Genomic DNA, 27,285 nt, shown 5'->3' with positions numbered 1-27,285 from the left:
CACATTTTTACAATCCATTCTTTGAATAAAAGTTCTTATTAATTAAAATTTGAATCAATTTTTACTCAAATTCTCAAAAAATTAAAGTAATATTTGACCAATCAAAAGTGTAGTAAATAATAAAACTTTAGAACATCATGATGAATGATAATAATAAATAATATTTAATCTTTTTTAACCTTTCTATTTCCAAACAAGATATTGAAACCTTGGAAGCACGGACACATTGAATTTATGAAAGTTTCAACGTAATTGACTTCTTTGTATTCTTTCATGATATCAACTGAAATAACGAGGTTGTTTGAATCAAATGGAACATCAGGAATGATTTTATCTGTTTCAAGACGTCCACCATGTTCAACATACCATTTGAAATGGGCTGCAACAAGATAATTTGTGTAATGTCTATATTCTCTCAAATGGAGTATAATTAAATCGAAAATGAGAAGTAAACAATCTCCATTATCATGAGTATTAGTGAACATTGTCCAAATCATTTCATCATAAATTTTCATTGGATCAACGCCGGCTTCTTTGCATTTTTGTGGTGAATCTCCTGTAAACCTCTTGAAGTACTTACGGAAATCATCGCTGTAGTCTTGGTCTGCGTTCATTCGAATAATTTCACGTTGGAGTTTTAACGATGACAAAATGGCATTGCTCATATGAAAAGCAAATGCTTCAGCAAAATAATTTGTCAGTGTTCCTCTTCGAGCGAAACAAAGAGCAATAACGTAGCAAATCATGACAATTCTTTCATCAGATTTAGTGAATTTATACTTGGAGTTATCAAGAGAAAGAACAGCTAAGATTCTCATTAAACGGACCGCTGCATCTTCGACAATTGATTCTGTAAGTTCTTCAAAAATAGCTATGTTCTTAAACCATTCAAGATTCGATTCTACAGCAACACGGATATCAGGGCCATTGATTAAATTTCTAAGTGGCTCGTTATAATCAGTCTTATAATAGCGGTGAATGCATCTATCATAATATGTCATTGCTCTTACAATATCAGGCAATCTGATTGAATTTGGCTTGTCATAAGTGGCAATTTCTAAGAATCGCTTGATATCTGATGCTGTAAATAAGTCTCCAGAAAATGAGGCAAGATTATCTGCAATTAGTTCCTCATTAGGACATGTCTCGAACTCAGACATTTTTGTGAATTGAAAATTTTTTTTACACGATCGGGAAAATTGTGAAGGCTCAAAAAAAGAGGTTAAAAAATTTTCCCCTCTCAATTTACAATCGTCAGATATTTGAACAATCTAATTTAGCTTGAAATCATACTTTATGGGCATCACCGTATGCTGCCCAACTAGCAAATTTATAAATTATGCAATAATCTCATAACAAACTGCGAAATGTATTAGTATCATATTTTTCGGAAATGATAAGGCTTAAAAACATCCATAATGAACATTACTAATAAACGTATTATATATTTTAACATGTCAAATTATAACTTGTAAAGAGAAAAGTGATTTGAAAAATTTTGGTAAACTTTTTTTTGAAATTCTCTTATCGTCTTTTTGGTATTTTTTTGCAAAAGTCACATTAAGAGGCCTATTAAAGGATATAATAGGTAAAACCGAGTATTTGTTATAACTGTTTATTCGATCAAAATTTCTGAGGCAACTTCATTTTTTAAAATAGCTATCCATGGAACTTGATTGGGAAGAAATTGGTGCTGACATATCTAAATACATGGATAATGATGAATTCTTGGCTGCAAGAACTCCTCAACAGATGTGCAAAATTCTTAATAATGCAAAACTAAGTCCTTGTGAATTCACAACATTATTTACGAACTTATCAAGATATCATGGCAAAGCAAACATGCTTATGATGCTTCTTTGTGCACGCACAAATGAATTTACAACCAAAGAACAAGCCATTGAAGTTTCTGACACAATTTCATCGGTACTTGGAATACGTCTTCTTGATTCAGTATTTTCAGTATTCAAGAACAATCTCAGCCAAACAGATGTTCGAGTATTGCCTCAAGAAAATGAAAAGCCAAGAATTCATCATTATCCATGTATTCGAAAGGGAAGATTGTATGTTAAGACATTGACAGGCCTACATATTGTAATCACTGATTTTGATCTCAATAATAAAGTAGAGGATCTTAAAAATTCGATCCAAGATAGAGAAGGTATACCTCCTGATCAACAAAGATTAATTTATAACGGTATGGAACTTGAAGATAAAAAGACTCTTAGAAACTATGGAATTCGTTATGGAGGTACAATACATCTTGTGTTAAGACTTCGTGGTGCAAAACCAGTGATTTATTTGTATCCAAAAGAAGAAATAAAGGCAAAGGTAAATATCAAAATCAATGATGGTGATTTTTCTTTTGTTTATCCTTCATTTGATGAAAAGAATACATGGAATATCAAAGCACTACCATCAGGCGAGATCATTCACAGAGGAAAGAAGATGAGATACCTATTCTGGGAAACATTATTCTATCCAAATCTCAAATTGGACAGAGGATTTTGCATTAAAGGCAAAGAGAGTGTTTCTTTTTTCGAGGAAAGACTCAAGTCTATGAATCTCAACGACACAGAGATTTGCGATTTCATTACATACTGGGGTCCGAAACTTTGTGGCTACAAATACATCAAAATCTGCTTCCAGTTCGAAAACTTTGATGAGATGTGTCCAATGAATGTCGAACCAAAGCCAGACAACATCAACAGAGTCTTCTTCGCAGCTCTCCCTCTTGACAATCCATGTGACATTGAACCACAAGAACTTCCTGTATTCAAACGTGATGGATTCACAGTCATCGAATGGGGTGGAACTATTGTTACTGAAAAACTCTAATGATTAATTCATAAAATATTTTAAATTATGTTCTTCAATTTTTATATTATTCTTGTCTACTGCATACTGAAGAGCAGTTTTCCCATTTTCATCTTTCGAATAAAGCTTGGTAAAAAATTATTGTCTAAGGCGATACACCCTAAATTTTCTTTCATTGATTATTCGGTTACATTTATTGAACTAGTATAAGTGATCAATTCTATCTATACCTCAAATATGAGTCCTTTTCTCATGCAAAACATTATCAGTATCCATTCAAACCACTGGCAAACTGCCAAAAAATAAAAATAATTCTTGAAATAGACAAAATCATGAAATAGACAAAATCATGATACTTGAAATAGAATTCTTATGAACGGTATCGGAACATATAATTAAATACTTTACAACTTTTCAAAAGCGTGAAATATTCAAAATCATGATTCTTGAAATAGAATATCGGTTAATACGGATTTTTGTAGATGTTTGAAATATACAAAATAATGAATAGTTAGTTATCATGTCATAAATTCTAATGAACGGTATCGGAGTCAATTATTAAATACATTACAACTTTTCAAAATCATTTTTATTTGATGAGTCAAGGTCTTGATATCAATCAAATTGCAAACGATATCCAAACATATATCGATCAAGGTAATTTTTATGATACAGTTGAAAAAGATTCCATTCCTAAAGTTATGGATAAAACGAATCTTAATTCTAATGATTTCACAAAACTTCTTTCTCAAGGCAAAACAAAATATGGTGCAAGTAAACTATATAAACTTTCTAGGAAATGTGATGTTTCCATTAATTCAATGGAAGATGTCATTAATGTTCTTCAAATCTACGACAACCTTTTCAAACTCAAATCATCACACTCAATAATTGATTATCTTGAGAATCAATACATCAGCAATTATGCGAAGCTTGCTGAATTACCAATGGATTCAGATTTTGATACAGTTTACAAATACCTTAAAGGACTTTCAGACCAAGGTGACAAACTGAGAATGTCTATTGCATGTGCAGCTAAATTGAGTGAAGTCAGAGATTCTGATGAATTTACTCCACTTCTTTATGCATGTTATGATAATAATCTTCAATTAGTCAAATCTCTTATTGAAGGAGGTTGCAACAAGAATGCTGTTACAAAATCTGGAAGTAATTGTTTACTTTTAGCATCATTCGATGGATATCTTGAAATTGTCAAATATTTAATTGAAGCTGGTTTTGACAAGGATTGGCGTAAACAAAGTAATAAATTTAATGCAATTCTTTGTGCATCACAAAAAGGTCATCTTGAAACAGTTAAATATTTGAAAAGTATTGGTTGTGATGTCAACTCTAAACAAAAAGGTAATTCAAACTGCATTTACTGTGCAGCTACAGAAGGCCATCTTGAAACAATTCAATATCTTGTTTCAGCAGGATGCAATCCAGATGAAAAAGATGTTTCTGGAATCACTCCACTAAATGTTGCATCAAGATATGGTTTTTATGAAGTAGTTAAATATCTTCTTGAATGCGGCTGCAATAAAGATGCTATAGATAATGGAGGAATGAAACCAATTGATTATGCAAAAGAAAAACAATTCGAAAGTGACAACTACAGAAAGATTGTCGATCTTCTTAATCAATAAGATGCATATTAATTTTTTCATTAATAACAAATTCAATCTCATTAAATAGTTTTTGCAACAAAAATAAACAAATAATTTTTAACTCCATAATTTTTCCCCTCATATTTACCACTTTCTGACTCAATTTTTTTTAGCATTCAAGTTTCATATTCCAATTTTCTTAGCTCAAAAGTTTTATTTCTGGTCGGAAAAGTCATAATATTTCAATTTATAGTACCTAATTTGCTGTTGAACTTTTTTACTATTATGAGAGCATGACAAAAAGTGGTACCATTTTCTTAATTCCTTGACAGCTTCAATTTTTGACACATTTTACTTATCAAAAAGATATTATTTATGCGCAGAAAAAGATATTGAGTAACAATACGTAGCACGTAATATGGTTGTTAAGAGAATGTAGAACGCTTAAATTTAAGTTTTTATTATGGAATCACGAAAAAAAATTGAGATACAAGAAAACAAATAAAACACATTTTTATTATTTGTGTTGAAGAATCTCCAAACTTCAACCAAATAAAATTCTTGTACAAGTTGAACTGAGCTGTCTATATATCATTTTATTTCCTATTTCTTATAGCTGTGGCCTCAAGCAAATTGCCATTTATATCTAATTCATCGAAAGTAAAGCATTAAAGATCATTAGATATACTTTACTCCTTGAATAATTTGTTGTTGTGGATGGTGTATTAATAGAAGGAAAATTATTTAACTTTTCTCATTATTTTCATCTTCTAATTGTATTTCTTTGATTGCTCTCTTTGCAATGACAGATAGTTGATATTGACGTTCTTCTCCTAATTTGTCCAGAGTTTTTTGAATTTCCGACTTTAAATGTTTATTTTCACCCCATAATGCATTATATTTCATTGTTTCTTTTTGACTTGGCTTTTTCGGAAGCGCATCAAGTTCTTTTTGTATTTCTTTTTCATTTCGAGTAGAGTCATATATAGTAAATGATGAAGCATCATAGACAGTTTTAATCCTATTGTATTCTTGTTGAGCTTTTTCTAATTTCTTTTTTGCATCTTCCAATTCTTCATAAAGTATTGTATTTAAATTTCGACTTTCATCTATTTCTCTATCCATGTCAATTGTTTTTAAGCGTAAAGAAGTAATTTTTGTTATAGCATCGTTTGATAAATCAGCAACGGGTTCATGAAGGTTCTCTTCTTTGTATTGTTTTAACTCGTTAATTATTTTTAAAAGTACGCTCTTATGATTTTTACTAACTTGTGCAATTTTTTGTAAAATTTGAATCGGAGGTGGATGAAATTCATCAATAAATGCTTGAACTTGGTCCTCTTTATCTTTTCTAGAAGTAATTATAACATTCTCGACACTCACAGTTGAATTTTCGACTTGATGAAAGTTTTTTGGATTAAATGAAGGCCTTGCTGTACGAGAAGTTGTACTAATTGTTCGCGCAGATTTTGGAGGAGGTGGCAAAGGATTCCTATCTCTAGATCTTATAGGATTATTTAAATCCTCATATAAAGTTTTGATGTTTCTTCGTGCTGATTTCATAATTTTGAAACGTCCTCTTTTGTAAAATTTCAAACATGATAGAGATTTTATGTGACTAATCTAAAATATAGTTGACACTCTTTTGTAAAAGGGTTTTTCATCATATAAATTCTTCAAACTTGTAGAATTTCATATCAAAATCAAATTTCATTAATATGAAAAGCAATTCATTATTAAATAGATAAATGAACCTTTTATTTAAATCAAATGTATATTAGTTCAATGGACAAACTTCGGAAATAATAGAATGTCACCTAATTCTAATCAAAATGTAAGTATCAATTCTATATATGGATATGATTATTAAACAAAACTTTATAGAGAAGAAATAAATAATCAATGAATTACTATAGTTAATATTTTACAAAGGATAAACATCAATATTGAGGTTTGAGTTTTTTTTTGTTGTCTTTCAACAATAAAACTAATGAAGCATATAATTACTATTGCTATACAGATTGATTAATAATAGGATTAGTTTATATTTGACCTAATACGATTATTCCATATTATCTTAATTATTGCTGCTCCACTAAATGAAATTTGGCTGTTGACACAGGAAATTAAGTTATGTCTACGAAAAACATCAAAAATCAAAGAGATGAGATGAAGGTACGATAATAATCGTCACATGACAATGCAAGTTACAGCCGAAAAGTTTATTGACTTCATCGATCAATGCCCATTCCCATTTCAATTCTGTAATTATGCTCGTGGAGTTTTAACAGCTCAAGGTTATACAGAACTTCAAGAACAAGACGAATGGAAAGAAATTCCAGCAAAAGGCTTCTTTATTCGCGATCATCGTGCCCTCGTTGCATGGAACAGAGGTGGAATGAATGGAGCTGTCATTGTTGGCACTCATGATGATAGTCCATGCTTTAAAGTTCAACCAAATCAAAAACTCGGAGGAAAAGCACCAAGCGTTGCAGTTACAACATACGGTGGTGGTCTCTGGAAGACATTTATGGACAGAGAGCTTCGTTGCGCAGGTATTGTATACGAACAAACAGAAAATGGTATGAAACCACATCTTTACGATAGCAAGAGAGGAATTGCTTTCATTCCATCTAAAACATGCATTCCAATTATCGGAGCTGATCCTTCAATAGATTTAATCGATTACGTCGCTAAAGAAATTAATATTGATCGTTCTAAAATACTATCATACGAATTAGGTTTCGTAGATGCTCGTAGACCCTCTTTTGTTGGTACAAAAGGCGAATTTGTCGCATCAGAGCGTATTGATAACTTAGGTTCAACATTTTGCGGCCTTGAAGCCTTTATCAACAGTACACCAAAAGATACATTCAATGTTTTAGTTGTTTTCGATCATGAAGAAATCGGATCTGATACTCACACTGGCGCAAGGAGTAACCTCTTGGAATCATTCTTCAGACGTGTTATTCCAAAGGAGGATTACGAAGCCTTCATTGCTAAGTCATATCTTGTTTCTTCAGATAATGCTCACGCATGGCATCCAAACTATCAATATAAGCACGAAGATAATCATAGACCACTTCTAGCTGGTGGGCCAGTTATTAAGCGCTCCCCAGGACGTCAATATGCTACAGATTTAACTTCAGTTTATCCATTTGTCAAAGCTACAGAACTTTGCGGTGTTCCTTACCAGGTAATGATGAATAGAAATGATATACCGAGTGGCTCTACTATTGGCCCATTCGCTTCTGCTGGACTTGGTATTGCTACAATCGATATCGGACAACCGCAACTGGCTATGCACTCTATTCGCGAATTTATTGCTGCCGCTGATTTCGATCTACTCATTAAAGTCCTCAAAACTATCTACGAGCGCTATGATGAATGCCGTCTTGATCAATAAGAAGTAATTTTAAGTTACACTTCTTTAAACTATGATTATATTATTTCATTTATAAAACAAAAATTATTTAGATTTTTATTTTTATAAAATAATCTCAAATAGTAAAAGACTTTTCAGGCAATCATAGTTTACATTGGAACTATTATCATTAGTTTAGCTAGTTATACTACTTCAATAAAATTAATTTTATCTTCAGAACAATTGCTCAGAACACTTGATAGAAATATAGATTTGGATGCCAATTCAAGATTTCTATCAATGGATCTTTAGCATAAGACTCAAACCTTGCACATTTCTCATTCTAAAAGATAAGACCGAAAAGTGAAATTGTCACTTTTCCGCATTTTAATCGATTAAAATTCTAACTTCAAAATTGATATCATTAAATTTAGTTATAAAAATTTAATTACACTTTTCATGTCTTATCCTATTTGTAAACTTATCAATTTATTGACTTCATTTAATTTGGATGTTTTATATTAGACAAGACAGATATGGATTACCTAGTTACCAAAGGCAATACCAATCTAGACGTAACCTGGTTGAATTGGTTCTTGGAGACAATATAGAAGAATTATATAATGAAAGAGATAATGAAAGAGATACTCTTGATTATCCACAAAGTTATAATATAGATGATAAAGATATCGACTGTAGTGAAATGTACCTAATTCATTGGGCCGCATATGCAAATTCTATTGATTGCTTTATATATTTATATCAAAAAGGCTGCAATATGTTTCTAAAAACATCATCAGGACTTACTCCACTTCACTATGCAATTCACTGCAATTCTGAACTAGTATTAGCATTTATTTTCAGAGAAATTTCGAAAAATATTTCTTTACAAAAAGATCTCCTTGAAATTTATGAAAAAAGCTATAAATTAAAAGAAGCAGATATCAAGAAAAACATCATTTATCTCACGATCATGGATGGTTCGGCATTTTGTCTCCAAAAACTTTTTGATTTAGGGTACAATCTTGAAAAATGTCAAACACCAAAATTTAAAGAAGAAATTATTAAAAAATGCATTTCAAAGCACAAAGCAGATTGCTTAGCAATATTACTAAAGTACACATCAAGCAAAAGTCATGATCTTCTATCAAAAACACCCGTCATGCTTGCAGCAGAGCAAAATAATTTGGAAGGTCTTAAACTGCTTCTAGAAAGCGGATTTAAAGCAGATGTTTGTACGGTAAATTCAAGTAATGAATACAATAATGCTTTAACAGTTGCTACTTTTCTGTATACTCCTAATCCACAAGTTGTTAGTTTGCTTTTAGATCATATTTATGACTTGAGATCACTCGAACAAAATGGTCATGATACTGCTGCTCATTGTGCAATACAATCTAGAAATTTGGAGATCGCAACAATGATTCTTGAGAGAACACATGATGTAAAAACATTAAATAAACATGGAAAATCACCTGCCCATCATCTGTTGTTATGGAGGAATCAAGATGATGCTGTAAAAGTAATGAAAATCTTAATCGAAAAAGGATTTGATGTTAACACAACTTTTCCAAATCATGAATCGTTTCTTGGAGAATGCTTAAAGGCTATATCACAAAATTTCAAGTTGATAGATTTCTTACTTCAAAATAAGGCTGATGTTAATGCAAAGATGTATAAGAAAGATGTACCATATACTACTTGCAAGGAATTCATTTTGCAAAGAATTCAAAATCCAAATTTCAAGCAAATTATCGATAAACATCCAGAAATATTCTCATAAAGCTTATAAAAAGAATTTTTAATGAATTTTTTTATCTCATCCTTTGTCAAATTTCCGCATTATCCTAAATTTGTTGAATTATATCGAATTGCATGCATATATATTCGTTTTTCATGCAATATTTCGAAAAACCGATTATCCGAACAAAGTTTCTCAATATGTGGCCATATGGTGTAACGTTTTATGGTCGCATATTGCATGATGTTGCCATTTTTTAAAAGCACCAATACGAAGGATAATCATAGTACTAAGCTTTTCTTAAAGTCTTAGTCCCCATGACTCCAACAAAAAAGCAAATTTCGATAATTTCTCGTGACTTTTTCTTGTTTGATATTTTATCTTAAATCAAACACTTTTTTTGATAAATCAATACCTTTTGCAATAGCATTCATATCAATACTTATTAATATTTTCTTAAAATTCCTATTAAAAAAAATCCAGATTGTTAGGAGTGATTTAAATAAGCTCAACATATCATACATACTAATTATAGGATAATTTTGAGAATTAAATAACAATTATTGTATAGTCAGAGATATAATATCTAAATTATAACATAATGAACCATTTCTTGATTTTGCAAGTTTACATTTGAGTTTATATATTGGATGGGTTATAAAATACACTAAGAAATGCTTTAATTTTGAAATTTGATGATAAGCCATTTATATTTTAAGAAGTAGTATTAAACATATAAAATAATACTCCACATTAGCTTATTCAATATGTATTTGGCCGCTTCTTTTGACTTTTTTGGATAATTTTATCAAATATCGAAGCGAAGAAATACGTTATAGCTATTTTCAAAGTCCTCTGTTATTTATTTATATAATTCTCAAGTTTGCTCCAGTAAACGTAATCAGTTAGAATTTTTGTTATTTTATTGACACTTTTTTTGTAAAAGAATATTATGCAACAACAAGTTATCAGGAAGATTCCAGAAGAGCTAGAAAACTATGAATTAATCTTCCATGAAGACGCAAGCATCAACTTTATCTCTTCTCAGCAGAAAGCAACACGAATTTTAAACTGTAGAGTTTTTACACTCAAAACAGAAGATGGGGTTGTACAACATGTTAAAATAGAGCTTACAGATGACAAGGATATTTCATTTATTTACGAATCTAATTTTTCAAGGAAATTATATGATGAAAGTATTAAAGAAACATATAAATTGCTTGTTGATTTTGATGCATTTATTGAAAATCTTTGCATTTTCTTGCAGAAAAGTCTCAAAGCAAGCGATGAAATCACAATTGATGTTATTGACGGAAAAGAAAAGTCTAAAATTGTATTCTACCAGAAGCTCAAGCTAAGAACAGTTGAAGTATTCACACTTCCTTTGAATATTCCAGATGAAGATTATATTATGCGTCTTGCACAGTGCCGTTTCAATATTTTGAACGAACAACTTGCTGCAAGAACTAAATACTTAGATTCCGCATTCAAGACATTGGATAACAAGAATCCCTCCCTTGCAAGCCACGTTCGTAGTGTTATCCAACAAAAAGAAGACGGAACATATAAGACAAATTCAAAACTTTCTGTACTTTGATTCTATTCCTTTAAAAATTGTATCAGTTTTATAATTTTTTAAATAATTTTTTCCATTTTCTGTTTACTTTAAAAGAAACATAAAAATTATAGTAAAATCGATCGTGTATTCTTCTTTTTAAGACATTTCATGAATTTGCGTTCATAATTGACTTGTGATGTCGGATTTTCAATAGAAATCAGCCAGATTTGAGTTTCAAATTTAAATAATATTAAAACAAATTAATATTAACATTGAATCCTCTAAGCAAACTGATATCTCAGTTCAATATACGTTTTGAATTTTTTGCAATTATGACTGAAGAGGTGAAAGAAGAAATTATAAAAACAACAACTAAAAAACGGAAAAGCTCAGTTAGTTCCAAAGGATCAGATCGAAAAGAAGAGAATTCTTTCACTTTAAGCGAAGATTTTAGACTTATTGATAAAATTCAAAAGGAAACCAATATTGAAAGGCTTAAGAATTTGTTTATACAAGCTATACATAGCTATGAAGCCCAATTAGTTGGCCTCCAAGAATCTAACGAATCACAAATTGAAGTTTTACAAATGCAATTAAGCGATTCAAATGCATCTGTTAATGCTCTCAATCTACAAATCAAGAAATTAAAAGAAATGCAAGAAAGTGAACTTGAGAAAGCACATGAAAATGAAAAATTATTACAAGACGCACTGAAAGAAGCAAGATCCCAGACAAGCACAATGTTTGAAAAATCACAATTATCATCGGTTCAAGAATTTGATTCGGAAGCTACAAAATCAATGCAAGAAAAAATCGAATCTTTAAACACTGAAAACGTTATACTCAAGAATCAAGTCAATACTTTACAAATGCGCAATAAAGCTCTCCTTGTGGCTGTTGGAACATTCAAACAGCAACTTGAAAACATCAAAGCTTCAAAAGATGACTTAATTCAAGTAATTTCAAAATTTTACTCGACAACAAAGAAATCCATCAGAGCATCTAAAGAAATCTCATATCATACTCTCGAATTACTTAGAGATTCAAAGATAAGAAGCCAAGAATTATATAACGGCCTTTATCATTGCAAAGAAATGATTCAATCTCTACGTGCAGAAATCCCTCCACGTCCAGAATTCAATTTACGCGCATACAAGATGTCTACAGAGCGAATCATTGCTAATTATATAGCAGAAAACCAATCTCAGTTTTTAGATCAAATTAAAACAACTCAAAAGAAATACAAATCAAATCTTAAAATGAAAATCACTGAACAAAAGAATTCATTGTCATCACTCAAAGCTCTTTGCCTCAGTACATCATCAGCATTTAGATTATTTGTACAAGGATTCCAGAGGAACTTCCAAATTCTCAGGGAAACTACGATGCATTCGATAAATACTGTAGATCTTCGCGTTGAATTTAACAAGCAAAGAGAAAACAAGAAAACTAAACAAGTTCAAAGAGATTTAAAGCAGGCTCAAACACAGATTGCTTTATTAACAAAGCAAATTGAAATTAATAGAGAAAAAAGAAGAAATGAAAAATTGAAGCAAAAAGAAAACAATTTTTATTCGAGATCTTCATCTAGAATGTCTGTTTCATCACAACCTGCACAAACTAGTGCAACATTAGTGAGTGTTGGTACATTAGCTCATATATTAACGCCTCATTTAGATACAATGAGAGAAAGAACAAAAAGAGCTTCAAAAGAAGCCGAAATTTCAGTTTTGACAGCAGATATCAGGAGAAAAGAAGAGAGAATTAATACATTAGAAAGCCAGATTTCTGGTTTGAGGCGAATCATAAAACACACAGAAGAAAATGCAGATGAAGAGAGTGGAAAGACGAAGCAGCAAATATTCGAATTAGAAGAGCAATTGAGAAATGAAAAGTCTCAAACTCAAAAGAAATCTGCATCGATACAGAAGCTACAAAAGAGCTTGGATGATAGTCAGAAGCAAGCAAAAATGGTGGAACCACTCACCACAACAATATCAAGGATTTTCAAGAGTTGCTCAGAGAAGTTGGAACCTCTTCTTTCAGAACAAGCAATTTCTCCAGAGTTGACTGAATTAGATGAACTTTCAAAGCAATTCTTTAACGTTCCAATTCATAAAATTTGTGCTCCTCAATTCTCAAGAGCGTACTTGAAAAAACAAGAGCATAGATTTAATACTGCACTTCAAAATCGCGATGTTGAAGAAATGGTTGTTATCATGGATGGAATGTTTGAAGAGTTTGCTAAAAATAAGTCTCAAAATTCTAACTTATTGTAAATTTTAATTGTTTGATATTTATTAAAAAAATTGTAATATTTTTAATAAAACTATACACAATGAAGAAAACATATATGCATCTTTACTATGTAAATGTTGAATGAATGGAGCTCCAATCTGTAGATCCATTATTTAATGGTTTTTGCCATGCAAAAATAGAACAATAATATAGAAATGTATTTATTTGAAAGGCGTCATATTTAATAAAACAATAATATATAAATGTTTATTCAATTAAATATTGTTTGATAATAAGGAAGGAGATAATCAAATGTATCATTATTCAATAATGATGAGAAATAGAGTGATCTGTAAAAATCTTTACATTTGATCCAGAAGTTTATGTTGAATTTAAGATATTCTTCAATGAATATGAATCCTCTATTCTGAACTGCATACATGAGAGGTGTCATTCCTTCTTTGTTCATCAGTGTGCAATCTTTTTGATATTGTAAAATATATCTGATAATTTCTTTGTTATCTGATAATGCTGCGTAGTGAAGATAACTGTTTCCATCATCATCAACAAATTTTGGATATATGTTTGCATTGATCAAGAATCTGACGAAAATAGGATTTCCGTGTTTTATTGCGATGTGCATGTATGTCATTCCGTTTTCGAATTTCTGCTGGATGTCGTTCGTTTGATGTTGAATCAGATGCATGACATTGTTTTGGAAATCGTTTTCGATACACAATCTGAGTGCAGTTTTACCTTCATATAACTTAGTTGGATCTGCACCACTGTCAAGAAGAAAATTGATAAATCGCCATGAAAAATCTCGATAGCATGCAACAAATAAAGGAAATTCTCCAAATTTATTTGTTTCATTCAAATCTGGTTTTGGATTTGCTTCTTCATAAAAATGAATGAATGCAGTATAATATCTATTTCTTATTGCACACAAAATATCTGTATCTCCATACTTCTCTTTGTCTTTTAACTTTTCTTCCATAATAATTGGTATTTCATAAGTAAATTGTTCTTCATCAAATAAAGGCAATAAATATTGCCAATTATTTTTGACAAGAAGAATTTTTGGTGTATATGAATCGTAGCCTTTCTCATTTACTAATTGAGGAAGTAAATATGGTCTCATTTCATGGATATGTTGCAAGAAAGCGAAATTCTTATTTTCTATGGCAACAAAAACAGCGGAGTGTCCTGCATAGTTAGTATTTAGAATATCACATGTTTCAAGTAAAAGATCAATCATTTGATTACTTGTTCTGGCACATTTTGCAGCAACACCAAATGCATTATTTCCTTCAATATCTCTGTGTTCAAGATTTGCGCCATTTTCAATTAGATATTTGGCAATTTCAATTTTGTTATGTATTGTGGCATAATTAATTGGTGTCATTCCTAGTATATCTTCGCAATTAACATCTGCTCCGCTTTCAATTAAAAATTCTACTAATTTTTTTAAACCTAAAGTTATTGCAAATTTGTAGCAGTCAATGTAGTTATATTTTTCAATTAACATCATTAATACACCTGCAATCTGTAAGTGTAACATACATATATGATTTAGAATGACATCACATTCATTATTATTCAAATGAGGTTTGAATTTCAGCAATTCATGGAGAATTTCAAGTGATTCACAGATCTTCAATGCAAAATCACCTTCTTGATTGAAGTGATTGATATCTGCACCTTTAGATAATAGAAGATGAATAATATTTGGAGTGGGATTATTCTTCAATGATAAAATAAGAGGAGTGTTCCCATTCAGCATTGTATAGTTAACATCAGAGCCAAGATCGATCAAGTATGATGATATTTCATTTTTGTTGTTGATGAGTGATTTACACAATAATGTGTATTTGTCTTCTGTTTCGATGTCGATGATGGATTTAATGTCATCAAATTTCGGTATCAAGCAATAAACAAATGTTTCGATCATTTCTTTTCCGAATTTTGACTCAATTGAATAATGGATTGGACAGTTTCCTTGATTGTCTTTAGAACCGAACTGTGAATTGTTCTCAAGAAGAATTTCAACAATATCAGGTGTTCCATATTTGACTGCAAGATGGATTGGTAACTCTCCATTGTTATTTGCGATGTTGATTGGTGATCTCTTATCAATGAGTAATTTGACAACATCGATGTTTGAGTGTTTGCATGAATAATGAATAGGAAGATTTCCTTTATTGTTCTTACTTCGTCGATAATCGACTTTCTTATTCATCAAGAATTTCATGATTTCAGAATCTTTGTTCTTTGATGCATAATGAGTTAACAGTGATTGATTAAATTCATTCTTGATTTTGATGTTGAGTCCTTTCTCAACCATGTAATCAAAAAATCGTTTGTTTCGTTTAGAAACAATTGTGAAAACAGGAATTTTTTGTTTTCCATTTTCATTTTCATATCGAAACATGAAATCGGAACCTCCTTCGATGAGGAGTTTAAATATTTCAAAATCTTCACAAACTTCAAGAGGATGAACTTTATTTGATTTTGAAATTTGAATTTTGTTCGGATCATATCCTTTATCGAGAAATGATTTGACTTTCAAAATATCGAAATTTTTGATTGCATCAAGAAATTCATCAGAATCATCTGCAGGATCAAGATATTCGTCATTAGGCATTGTAATCAAACCTTTGAGATTTTCGTTCGTTTTAGCAATATCAATGAATGAAATTTTATCTTTGTTTTGGATTGATGGATTTGCACCATGTTCAAGAATGAGTTTCGCTTCTTCATATTTCTGCATCTTTGCCGAAATTATAAGTGCTGTATTTCCATCTTTGTCTTGTGCATCATAATCGATCTTAAATGGCTTCTGGATGAGTTTCAAAACAGGATTATCAAAATTCATTTGCTTTTCATAATTATCACTTTCGTTTATTAATTGCAACATCATTGTTCTGTTATTCTTCTTCAATGAATATATCAAAGGATGTTCATTGAAATGTTTTGCTTCTTCCAAAAACTGATTAATCTCAAAAAACTCTACCCAATAAAAGAAACCGCGATATTTTGCAATATTGATTACTTTGTAAATATCATCATTTCCATAATTAAAAAGTTTCATTTCTATTATTATTCTAAAGATAAAAGAAAAATTAAAAAGAAATATTTCTTCAGCCTGTATTGGTACATTGAAAACATTTGTGTAGTAGTATTTTTCCAAATCTGAATTGAAAATTGCTAGAAAAGGTACATGAGCGAAAGGTCGATGTTTTGGAAAAAGTTTTAATACCTTATCGACAATTGATTTTTTGCCACCTATTATTGCACATTGAAGAAGACATTCGCTGCATCTAAAACTATCGCCTTCTATATCACCATTGGCTGAAATTCTAGCACATTCCATGTAAAATTTACTGTTTGTTATTTCTTCAAATGCTTTCTCCTTGCCATAATAAGCAGCGTATTTATCTAATTCCCTCAAAAGTATGCTATCTATTTTTTTCAATTTTGGAATGTTCTCTGTTAAAACAACTAGTTTCATATATGGTGTTATTTCTCTTTTCGTAATACCTTTAGAAAAAATCATGAATCTATCAATAAATTTGATTGGTTTTACACTGTATCTCTTAAGTTCTGATTCTATTCCACTGTTAGTAGTAGAATTGACAAGTAAATGCTTATTTATATATATAAATGGTAACCTGTTCAATTTGAAAAGTTGGTAAGCAACTGAATAAAGCATTTTTTCTTTCTTGTTATTTAATGAGATTGTAATTAACATATTGAAAAATGGATTAAAAAAAGAATAGGAAAAAGGGATATTTGTAAGTTTCTCTACTATATCATTCACATCACTATCTGTGCCATTTAAATACAAATGCAGCAAGTTTAGAATATACTGAAGCTTTGATGTGATGAAGAAACTCATTTTTTAATTTGAAACTTGACTAGTTTCAGAAATTTTTCAATTTTCATAAGACGGGATTTTTTTTAAGAAGTCATTTAATGTTTTATGAAAGCGCATCAACTAGGTCAAATACTAATAGGTAGAAATGTATTTAAAAAGGTAGTCCAACAAAAAAATACGTTATTTCATAGGGATATTCTTCTAAATTATTGTACCCCTAAATAGAGATATCTAAGATTATCGCATTCATATAGAAATAGAACCTCATATACATCCTTAATGCATCATTCATGAAGCATTTAACTATCTTCAAGAGTTAGAGATCTTCGATAAAAAATAATAATGCTGTTTGACGTGATTAGGGCGAGAATTTAAAGTTTTAGCATTGATTATAAAGTACTTCATACTTGTTTATACTGTTTCCTATAAAAATTTGCATATTTATTATTAAATTTATTACAAATAATATATTTAATATGAACAATAGGATGTAAATGTATTATTCTGGTTCTGCTCCTTCTATTTCATCCATTATATTGTCACAGTTATCAATTTCGGATATTAATACTTTTGCAAAACCTAAAACGATATTATCCTTTGTTTCATTAGAAATATCTTCAATATATTCTCTGTATTCTTCAATACTATTCAAAATTATATCAGACTTTCCGACCTTTTTGGCATAAATGCACATTGAAGCTGCAAAACGCAAAGCAATAAGTTGTTCATCAGATTTTTCACTTTCGAAGAATGTGAGAACTTCATCAGCAAAATTTGTCATAAGTAAAATAAATTTTGTTTGATCATCTCCGAATTCTGCAAGAGTCACGGCCAATGTACATGCAGCTATTCTTGTTTTTATATTTCCATCCCTTGTTAATGGTTTTAATTGATTTATTTTATCTGATTTAAATTTAATTCTATAATTGCTAGCAATTAAATCAGAAAGGAAGTGCAATGAAATATTTGTTATCTTGACATTAAATTCACCTTCCGGTATTGGATATTCAAGCCTATTAACTATGGATTTGAGTGGGAAAACTTGGAAAAGCTCTGTACGCATTGATAACTTCCAGAAAAAGTATAACAACTTCATGGCTATGTACTTTATTTTATTCTTCTTGATTGAATATGCTTCAGCCAATATTTTAGAAATTTCTTGAGGTTCTGGGGATATTTCAAGCACATTAATATGCTTTTGAGTAACTGCTAAGATTGCATGCAGCAAATTGAATGCCACGTAAGGAGAACAGTTTTCGCTGAAGTGTTCAAAAGAGAAAATGTAATAAGGTCTGAAATCATCAATAGTATTTAACAAATAACACATTCCATAGCACCAAAGGCTAAATTCATCCATTGTATTGAGGTTTTCTGCATATAATTCTAAAATAAAATCACTTGGGAAATTTTCATTTATAAAAACTGCCGTTTCTTCATCTTTGAGGATTAAATTTGCTAAAATTCCGAATTCCATCTTTAGTTCTTCTCCAACGCTCTTTTGAATATGAGTTTTAATCATTTCTATCAAATTATCTGGGTGATTTTTGATCAAATTTGTATCAAATTCGTCGTTTTTAGCAAAAACTTGGTAAATAAAGTTCAAACCTGTTGTGCTTAATTCTGTATCATGTTCACGGAATGATATGAAATATAATTCTTTAATAAATTCATTTGTAATCAAGTGATTTGGGAAATTTGATCTTGTTTTATTATTCATAGAATTGATTCCAAGTTGTAAATAATAGATTCTTCTATCATAATCAATGTTGTCGAGAAATTCGTTGATAATCATAGTAAAAAGCTCATCCATTTTCATTTGAAAGACTTCTTTTCGCTTCCCTGTATTTGGATGATCCAATTCTTTCGTGGTCGATTGAATTGAATTATCCATCAACCAAAGAATGATTTCTCTGATGGAAAATGTGATTGTTGGAATCATATCTAATACAGTATATAAGTAAAAATGAAAATAAATTTCTGAAAAAAATTAACGTCATTTTTTCCCATAAGATCAATAAATCATCCAAGTAATCCCTAACAACCTAATAATTGTGTTTGTGCTGAGGCTACTGTATCATTCCAAGTTGACTCTATTTCTCTAGGCAATTTACTTTTTAAAAATAACTCATTAACATTTTCTTTTTCAAATTCAAGACAACCAATATATGGTTATTGATTATTATATCTAATACAATTGAGAGTTAAGTATTAATGATAGTTTGCCTCATGTTCTTATTTATCTTGGCTTATATACTTATTAATTATAAAATGGTTACATTCATTAAATATACCTCATAACATAGATTCAATCGCATGATATGTTAAAAGAAATTCTCACTAAATTCAGATATCTCAAAAAAATCCGAAATTTTTGTAAAATTTGAATTAGTATAACTAATAAGGGAATATTTTGGTTGGGAGCAATGATATTCATAAAATACTTATGAGAGTAATTGTTGATATAAACAAAATTTTTACGTATAGATTGTTATTGAGTTTGTGTAATACGAAATTATAAATTGGTAATTATTGTGGTGATTTTGAATCCGTCCAATGCAATTTTAAAGTGTTGCAATTGAAACAATTCTATCTCCACGAACGAATAACATATCTATTTGTCTCTGATTGACAGCAACTTGCATGCCATTTTTATCAAGGCCCATCAAACTTTCTGTAACGTCGCCGATAATAATATTATAATGCTCATCATAAGCGTGAAGTACTCCTTCAAGTACGCGACCTTCGAGCTGAACTTTAACACGCTTTTCCATTGAAAGGCGGATATAGTCTTGAGGCATTGGTTTGTCGCTCATTTTAATTTTTTGTAGCCAATAAAATTGAATAAGTCTGTTCGAATTGAAAACATATAGAAAATTAAAAGTCCAAATGATGCGACTGATGGCTTCACATAATTATGAATCTCTGAAATTTTGAACAAAGAGATTCATAATTACAATGAATTATAAAGATACTTTAAAAGATTGTACAAATGATCATATTGGATTGCAAAATGAATGTAATAATCTTACAACCGATGATTTAGAGGATAACACCGAAGAAATGAAGCTTAAATTTGCCTTTATGAGCGTATTGCATACAATATCAACAGCAAGTAATCCTGAATTTTATTATCAAGGGTTGATGTATTTGTCTAGATCAGTTATTAATAATGTAACGGTATTTATAGAACTTATGCCCCCTCAATTTCCTGAGATGCTATTTGATTCATTGACAAAAGAAGAATTTGCAGAATTTCAAGGTGCCACATTCATATTTTTGTATACTTTTATAGATATTTTTGATGATGCACAATCAATGTTTAATATTCAAGAAATATTTAATTTAACTTTAAATCTCCTTCAAAACCATGATAATCATAGCACGAAGTATTGCTTAGATTTCATGACACGAGTAATAATGAAATTTCAACTTGATCTTGATTTAATTGAAATTAACGAGATTATCCAGAAATTTTATGATAGCAATATAGAAGATATTATTGCCACTAATAATTTTTTAATTCAGTATATTAGAAAGGTAAATACTCCAGATCAAATTCATCAAATTTATGAAATTATAATTAATAATTTACTTTCAATTAACGATTGTTCAACATTTGAAGTCCTTTTAGAATTATTTGCAAATGATGGAAATATGATTCAGCATTATGTCGGAACCTCTCATTTTTTGGAATTTTTGAAGAAATTCAATTCTATTAACAATGAATTCAATAGTGTGCACGTTAAGAATGCGATAAAATTCTTATCATTTGTAATTTCTTCACAAAATGACATGGAAAAAGCCAAAAACATTACTAATTTGATCAATTTTATGAATTTATGCGAAATGTTCGAAACAACTGATTCTAATGATTATTTCAAAGAACTTGTTGAACTATTCATATGCATTCTTGATACAGATCCACAGAATTTTATGAAATTATTCATTGATAACAATATTGTTATGATATCAATAGACGAATTTATACATGGCACGCACTCAAGATCTGTAATAATTATCAAACTAATTGAAAAGTTATTTGCTTATTTTCCAGATATTATGCTAGATTTTCTTTTATCTGACTCTTTTTTTCAGACAAACAATCTTTTATCATTTCATGAAGCAGAAAGTATGGATTTCTGCGTGTTTATCTTTGATGTCATAAATTTTGCAAAAGCAAAACCAGATAAATTGGAATTCATTGTACAGCAGTTAGAAGAATCTGAATTTCTTGAAGATTTGAATGAATTAATGGAATCAAATCCGGAATACTTTGGAGAAATTTGTCAAGCAATTCTTAACACATTAAAACTAGAATAACCAGTAACGCACGTAATTAAATGATTATTGATTATAGTCAATGCATTGTTCATCCCAAATGAAATTAAAGTATAATTACAAAAGCTAAATAATGATTACTTATTGTGGTCATGTGCTTAGAAAAAAATCATGATTAATTTATGTTTAAAACATTAGAACACAGATTGTTTCACTTGCTCTCAATAACTGTTAAAAAGTTCGTAGGATTTTAATGTATAAATATTTTAATATATATATAAAAAAAGAAGTCATATGTTAAAAAACATGTGACAAAATATACCAAAAAATACAAAAGGATTTCCTCTCAGCCAAAATCTTGAATAATTGAAGATTGAAGCTCAAGCTTATCTTCAACACGTTTTTGACGCCTTCTATAATACCAAAACAAAGTCACTGAAACAACTAAAACAACAATAGCCAAAAATGAACTAGATAAAGCAATAATAAGAATATACTGGAATTCAGTTAATTTCTTTTTATCTTTTTCTATTGGCAGCATTGTACAATAAAATTCGGTAATTTGATAAACATTAGTACTGAAATCATCAGTCATAACGCAGTCATGAACGTATTGTATTTGATCCTCACTTGGCTTAGTTGAGTTAATAAAAACGCATTTTGATAAATTATATCCTGATTGAATCATAATATCTGAAGGAGCAAAATATATCTTGTAATTGAAATCAATATAATTCATCATTGATTTCTGTTCTTCTACAACAACTTTTATAAAATTACAATTTGAAATTTCGACAAATAAATTATTATCATTATTTATGTAAACAACACTGAAATATGTCTTTATATCTTCAAAGTTACAGTAGGAAAATGTTGAATCACTCTTTGAATCAATGACAAAAATCGGATATGTTGTTTTTGATTTGGAAATATTGACAGAATTCGTTAATGATTTATAATATAATGATTGCTGATTGATTCTAAATATGGAATACCCTTGTAAATATCTTTCTTTTGGACAGTTGAATATACATGATTGATTAAAATGCATAATTGAATCAGTATCTACAGTCATAAATGAAGAGTGTAATCCAACGTTTGAAGTACTGCAGATCTTTTCGATTACTATTGCTTCATTTGGATCGGTATTTGAAATATTCAAGCAACTTGATGTGGATGAACAAATGCATTCATGGAATGAACTTTGCGTGATATAAAACGGAATTCTAACTACAGTTATTGTTGCATGATTCTGGAGATTTAGTTTTATAAATCTGCAATCTTCAATTGTGATGTCTGTCGCAAATTCACCAGCATACAATGGTAATGTAATATTCTTAGAAAGCAGTTTGACACTTTGCGGTATTATATCCTTAGATAGTTCTATATTTGGCTTTGATAATATTGATGTAATAGTGAATTCTGCTGATATATACGTTGTTTCATTGTCAATATAGTTATTCAAGCATTCAGATTCCTTAGTTGAAGCAATCAATCCGATATTGCATCTTTCAAAATAACATTGAGTAAAATAATAGCATATTAGGTATGGCAAATTGGAATCTGCAAAATAACAATTGCTAATTTTGTCACTGGCACTACCGAAATACGTTGAATTGATATTTTGATAAATATTATTTTTAATTATATTTTCTTTTGAATGTGCACTTGTTACATGGATCATATTATAAATATCTTCTGGATTCTTTTGTGTTATGTTATAATAAGACATTCGCAAATCTCTAATACTAAAATAAAATTTATTTTTATCATTATTGGTCGTTGTATAAATATTTCCGAAATCAACAACTGATGGCGACATTGAGAATGCATAAATAAAATCGAATTGACTTGATGTGCACATAATTAATGAATTCATGGAAAATTGGAAATTTTCGGATACAGAAAAGATTACACCTGCTTGTGAAGTGCCATATCCGCAACATTTTATGAATTGCGATGTTTTAATCGTTAAGTCTTTTAAGCCTAAATATGATGCAGTAACTCCGGCTCCTTTATCTACGCTCGAAATGTCACAAAAAATGCAGTGTATGAGTGCAATGGATGTCTTATTTGTGGTATATGTCTCCCGATAAATATCTACATCCATTATTTCTTGTCGGTGAATGATTTTTTGATTCAATAATTGAAAGATTTCACAATTCAAAAATTTTTAAATAACATGTTTTAAAAAAATGAAATCTGATATAATTTTTTTCACCGTAATTTCGCATCGAAAAGTGCCAGTGGTTTCATTTTGTTTTCTTTATTTTTATCCTGTATCAGGATTAATTCACCACCCCATTATGATAAAAAGCTTGACTTATTTACATTCAACGAATCTATCGCCAAGAGTATAGAAAATACAACGTATATAATATTTTCATGCTCAAATACTCGTATTTGCAAATGGTTTGATACGATATTAGCTGACTATTCAGATAAGGACATCGAAATTTATAATATTTCTGATCAAAATGGATATAACGCGTATACTTTGTACGGACCTAGCAAAATGATTATTAATATCAAACACGTAACTAAACCATCACAAATAGAAATTCCATTAGATTTCATTCTATCAGACCAAATCAAAAAATTCGATGAAGATACTATTTATAACAGTCCATTCTTTACAATTATATGTCCACCGGACTCATACAATGAAACAAGAGATATGGCTATTAAATTGATTGGCAAATATTCATTTATTGACGTTCAAGTCCACACCGTTGAATTTGGTTTTCAAGTTTACAATCCATACGACAAATTACTTACTCCATTTGATGGTCGTATGTACCAATTCTGCGAAAAAGCAGTACCACATCTTTTAAACTTAAATTACCATGATTTGATCAAACGAAGGAAACCTGCATTAGTTTCAATGAACCAAAACATCACTAGAGAAGAAAGAGAATCCTTGATTGAAATTACAAATGCATATCCCAGTCTTGATGTTGTAATTCCTGGGAAAAGAACACTAAAAATAATTGAAGAGCTATGTAAAGTTGAAAACAGTTCATACATAGTCATTTGGCCTTACTTAGGTATTTACTCAACCTTTAATTTTGATGATTTTGAAGAAAAAATGGAAAAGATTCGACGAAACAAATCAATTCTCGAACCCGAGGACAACACTATTGAAATGGAAAGTAACGATACAAATTCATCTGATTCATCCTCATCCGAAATTTCTATTTCAGAAAATTCCTCATCTTATTCTGAAGACTCTTCAGAAAGCACTAGTTTTTCCTCCGAATCACCATATTCAGACAATGAAAATATGATTTCATCAAGTTCTATGTCATTTTCTGAAACAATTTCCGAAAGGAGTTCAGAACAGTCATCTGATACATCTAAATCTGATAAATCTATTTATGGTTCATCAGATTCATCTATTTCATATTCAAATCCAGAATTTGAAACAGAAAATTCATCTAATCATTCTTCTTTTGATCCAGATAACACCATTTCAGAAGAACCAAGCAGCATTTACATTTCAGAAGACTATTCATCACGATATTCCTCAGAATACACATCAACAACACCCGATTTCGATTACGGTGAGTATGATTTGACAAAAGCACCTAATAGTGCTATTGACAAGTTTGGACATTACTCATTATCATATTCTGGTCTCGAATTTGATCCATACTTCGATTACACATTTTTGAAAGGATTATTTAAATTTTTCTTTTCTGAAGGTAGCACTAAATATGAAGAAGATCTTGACTTATTTTCAGATATCATTGCATATTATTCTAACCATTCGTTTGATTGTCACCAGTTTCCATGGGACATTTTTTACGGTAAAGACCGAAATGGTGAAGAATATGCACATTTGTTTGAATTCATGAAAGAATACAAGAACCACAGTACTTCGACACCTACATTCAGTCCTTCTTATGCCGATATTGATTTCCACGAGGATTACAAAGACAACGACAACTATTTCAACTACATGGATGATTTCTATTCTAGTTACGACATTCCTTATTACAGGAGAGACATGCGAACATATTTTTCAGGTTCACGTGATTCATGGTATCATGAATCGAGTAACAAAGGCGAAGAACGTTTTATCTTTGATAAATACGCTAAGAGTAATCAAACTAAAGACCAAGAGTATCCAATCACATTTAATTGGTTTGATGAATACATGACAAACAAAACATATTTCGATCCTTACACAGAAACAGATTTCGATGAATTTTATTTTATATCTCGACATGATTCATATTATCGAAATCCATATTTCTCTAAAGGTCCTCGATATGGACAAACTAAGAAGACACGTAATATTACAGGAATCTTCCAGTTGATTGGTTATTCCGCTCGTGGTGGCATGAAGAAGTCATGGTTCGATGTCATTGTTCCAAAATTTGTTGAAAACATGGCATCAAAAGGACGATTTTGGCGTGATTTCGGCTGGGCAGTTAACAATAAAAGATATTCGTTGCCATGGGATGAATTCGGTCCAGGAATGTCTAAATACCGAGAACTTGTTTATGATTATTCCAAAGTAACTAATGATGCACGATCTATATCATACTACAGCACAGAAGATATTTTCTTTTCAGGTGGTCCAATGAGAGAAACACGCGAAAAAATATCATATTTTGTTCAAAACAAATTGTCAGCGAAAGATAAAGATTTTATATCACATAAATCCGAAATGATTTCCAAATGGATTTCCAGGTTGACAATTGGATGCGAATGGTCTAAAATCACCTCACCAAAAGTTCACACCAAAGGAGAAATTGTTCATGAATTAAATGCAGAAGAATATGAAACATTATTTAATTGTACATCCGATTTAGCTATTTTATATTATGATAGTTCTAAAGAATCATATGAAATGCGAAAATCATTCTACCAAGTTGCAAATGAATGTCGTTGTCTTAGTAATTACAATGATTTGAAGTTTTATGCTATCAATATTGATTTCAACTCTATCGAATTTACTCATCCAAATATGTCTGCTCCATTAATTACACGCAATCCAATTCCTTTTGTCATTGTTTTGCCACAAGTTTGGTATTTGTTCCGACCTTTTTATTTCAATAACAAAGAGTCTCTTGATGGATTCATGCGAGCATATACTAGCAGAACTATTTATAGACATCCAGGTGATGCAGCATCAGAATTGTTCAATAATTTCACATATCAGAACCAAATTGTTGAAAGACTTTATAACTTCAGTGATAAATCTACATGTGTTTCCAGTCCTTCAGGAAGAAGAATTATGCATAATGATATGTTTTACTGGAGCCCTCGATACTTCAGGAAACACATTTAATTTTATTATATTTTGTAAATTTATATTATTTATATTAAACTCGTTTTTCTATTAATAATATAAAATAATATTTCTGAAAGTCAATTTTGAAGACATGATCACAGTTTCAAAAGACAAAAGCATATGAGTCATATATATCCAACAAAATTTGACTATTGGAAAGTTAATGGTTCACTCTTTGGACGCTTTTGCTTAATATTGTCTATTGAGAACAAAATTTATATCTTAATATTATTATGGCTATTATTCTATACATTTTCAGACCAAAATTTGTAAATTTATGGACTTTGTTTTATTGAGTTTTCGAATCGTTGGAGTGAACTCTTTAAAAAGTAAAAAGTATGTTAAAACGGAAAAAGTACTATAATCCCATAATAGACCACGGATAGAATTACTTGCTAGGATGCAAAGCAGCCTTTGATCTGGTCAATCATAGTGTTTGTAAAGTCTGGTAGCTAGGATTTAGTAGCTTGGAGGAATAACTATCATGCTTCTTTTTAAATGGG

At 30.1% G+C, this 27,285-nt stretch overlaps 15 protein-coding genes across 15 annotated transcripts; 8 read left to right on the top strand and 7 right to left on the bottom strand.

Moving 5' to 3' along the window:
- Window positions 1-16: 16 nt before the first annotated feature.
- TVAGG3_0839500 (uncharacterized protein) lies at window positions 17-1,184 on the bottom strand (the record flags this gene model as incomplete). Its single annotated transcript, XM_001327308.1, has 1 exon — window positions 165-1,160. One exon carries the CDS (start codon window positions 1,158-1,160, stop codon window positions 165-167), a length of 996 nt encoding a protein of 331 aa, XP_001327343.1.
- Window positions 1,185-1,661: 477 nt separating this feature from the next.
- On the top strand, window positions 1,662-2,977 carry TVAGG3_0839490 (cellular macromolecule catabolic process; the record flags this gene model as incomplete). Its single annotated transcript, XM_001327309.1, has 1 exon — window positions 1,666-2,838. The coding sequence occupies one exon, from the start codon at window positions 1,666-1,668 to the stop codon at window positions 2,836-2,838; it is 1,173 nt and encodes a 390-aa protein (XP_001327344.1).
- Window positions 2,978-3,413: 436 nt separating this feature from the next.
- On the top strand, window positions 3,414-4,464 carry TVAGG3_0839480 (spectrin binding; the record flags this gene model as incomplete). Its single annotated transcript, XM_001327310.2, has 1 exon — window positions 3,414-4,463. One exon carries the CDS (start codon window positions 3,414-3,416, stop codon window positions 4,461-4,463), a length of 1,050 nt encoding a protein of 349 aa, XP_001327345.1.
- A 397-nt stretch (window positions 4,465-4,861) lies between these two features.
- Window positions 4,862-5,987, bottom strand: TVAGG3_0839470 (uncharacterized protein; the record flags this gene model as incomplete). The annotated part of the gene is made up of 1 exon (XM_001327311.1): window positions 5,169-5,987. The coding sequence occupies one exon, from the start codon at window positions 5,985-5,987 to the stop codon at window positions 5,169-5,171; it is 819 nt and encodes a 272-aa protein (XP_001327346.1).
- Window positions 5,988-6,618: 631 nt separating this feature from the next.
- On the top strand, window positions 6,619-7,885 carry TVAGG3_0839460 (aminopeptidase protein; the record flags this gene model as incomplete). Its single annotated transcript, XM_001327312.2, has 1 exon — window positions 6,619-7,830. One exon carries the CDS (start codon window positions 6,619-6,621, stop codon window positions 7,828-7,830), a length of 1,212 nt encoding a protein of 403 aa, XP_001327347.1.
- Window positions 7,886-8,299: 414 nt separating this feature from the next.
- On the top strand, window positions 8,300-9,571 carry TVAGG3_0839450 (spectrin binding; the record flags this gene model as incomplete). Its single annotated transcript, XM_001327313.1, has 1 exon — window positions 8,300-9,571. One exon carries the CDS (start codon window positions 8,300-8,302, stop codon window positions 9,569-9,571), a length of 1,272 nt encoding a protein of 423 aa, XP_001327348.1.
- An 899-nt stretch (window positions 9,572-10,470) lies between these two features.
- Window positions 10,471-11,227, top strand: TVAGG3_0839440 (assembly abnormal protein 6-related family; the record flags this gene model as incomplete). The annotated part of the gene is made up of 1 exon (XM_001327314.1): window positions 10,482-11,126. The coding sequence occupies one exon, from the start codon at window positions 10,482-10,484 to the stop codon at window positions 11,124-11,126; it is 645 nt and encodes a 214-aa protein (XP_001327349.1).
- Window positions 11,228-11,313: 86 nt separating this feature from the next.
- Window positions 11,314-13,417, top strand: TVAGG3_0839430 (uncharacterized protein; the record flags this gene model as incomplete). The annotated part of the gene is made up of 1 exon (XM_001327315.1): window positions 11,420-13,366. The coding sequence occupies one exon, from the start codon at window positions 11,420-11,422 to the stop codon at window positions 13,364-13,366; it is 1,947 nt and encodes a 648-aa protein (XP_001327350.1).
- Window positions 13,418-13,596: 179 nt separating this feature from the next.
- On the bottom strand, window positions 13,597-16,200 carry TVAGG3_0839420 (spectrin binding; the record flags this gene model as incomplete). The annotated part of the gene is made up of 1 exon (XM_001327316.1): window positions 13,597-16,200. The coding sequence occupies one exon, from the start codon at window positions 16,198-16,200 to the stop codon at window positions 13,597-13,599; it is 2,604 nt and encodes an 867-aa protein (XP_001327351.1).
- A 1,501-nt stretch (window positions 16,201-17,701) lies between these two features.
- On the bottom strand, window positions 17,702-17,983 carry TVAGG3_0839410 (uncharacterized protein; the record flags this gene model as incomplete). The annotated part of the gene is made up of 1 exon (XM_001327317.1): window positions 17,702-17,983. One exon carries the CDS (start codon window positions 17,981-17,983, stop codon window positions 17,702-17,704), a length of 282 nt encoding a protein of 93 aa, XP_001327352.1.
- A 355-nt stretch (window positions 17,984-18,338) lies between these two features.
- TVAGG3_0839400 (uncharacterized protein) lies at window positions 18,339-19,141 on the bottom strand (the record flags this gene model as incomplete). Its single annotated transcript, XM_001327318.2, has 1 exon — window positions 18,339-19,141. A coding segment is annotated over one exon (803 nt), but the record flags the coding sequence as incomplete, so codon positions are not given.
- Window positions 19,142-19,663: 522 nt separating this feature from the next.
- Window positions 19,664-20,026, bottom strand: TVAGG3_0839390 (cytoplasmic mRNA processing body assembly; the record flags this gene model as incomplete). Its single annotated transcript, XM_001327319.1, has 1 exon — window positions 19,764-20,015. The coding sequence occupies one exon, from the start codon at window positions 20,013-20,015 to the stop codon at window positions 19,764-19,766; it is 252 nt and encodes an 83-aa protein (XP_001327354.1).
- Window positions 20,027-20,415: 389 nt separating this feature from the next.
- TVAGG3_0839380 (armadillo (ARM) repeat-containing protein family) lies at window positions 20,416-21,522 on the top strand (the record flags this gene model as incomplete). The annotated part of the gene is made up of 1 exon (XM_001327320.1): window positions 20,416-21,522. The coding sequence occupies one exon, from the start codon at window positions 20,416-20,418 to the stop codon at window positions 21,520-21,522; it is 1,107 nt and encodes a 368-aa protein (XP_001327355.1).
- Window positions 21,523-21,818: 296 nt separating this feature from the next.
- On the bottom strand, window positions 21,819-23,595 carry TVAGG3_0839370 (uncharacterized protein; the record flags this gene model as incomplete). Its single annotated transcript, XM_001327321.1, has 1 exon — window positions 21,827-23,590. The coding sequence occupies one exon, from the start codon at window positions 23,588-23,590 to the stop codon at window positions 21,827-21,829; it is 1,764 nt and encodes a 587-aa protein (XP_001327356.1).
- A 141-nt stretch (window positions 23,596-23,736) lies between these two features.
- Window positions 23,737-26,824, top strand: TVAGG3_0839360 (uncharacterized protein; the record flags this gene model as incomplete). Its single annotated transcript, XM_001327322.1, has 1 exon — window positions 23,996-26,779. One exon carries the CDS (start codon window positions 23,996-23,998, stop codon window positions 26,777-26,779), a length of 2,784 nt encoding a protein of 927 aa, XP_001327357.1.
- Window positions 26,825-27,285: the final 461 nt, after the last annotated feature.

The sequence above is a fragment of the Trichomonas vaginalis genome, chromosome VI, assembly GCF_026262505.1.
Source record: "Trichomonas vaginalis G3 chromosome VI, whole genome shotgun sequence".
Taxonomy (NCBI): domain Eukaryota; phylum Parabasalia; order Trichomonadida; family Trichomonadidae; genus Trichomonas; species Trichomonas vaginalis.
This window is presented reverse-complemented; position numbering and strand designations above follow the sequence as displayed.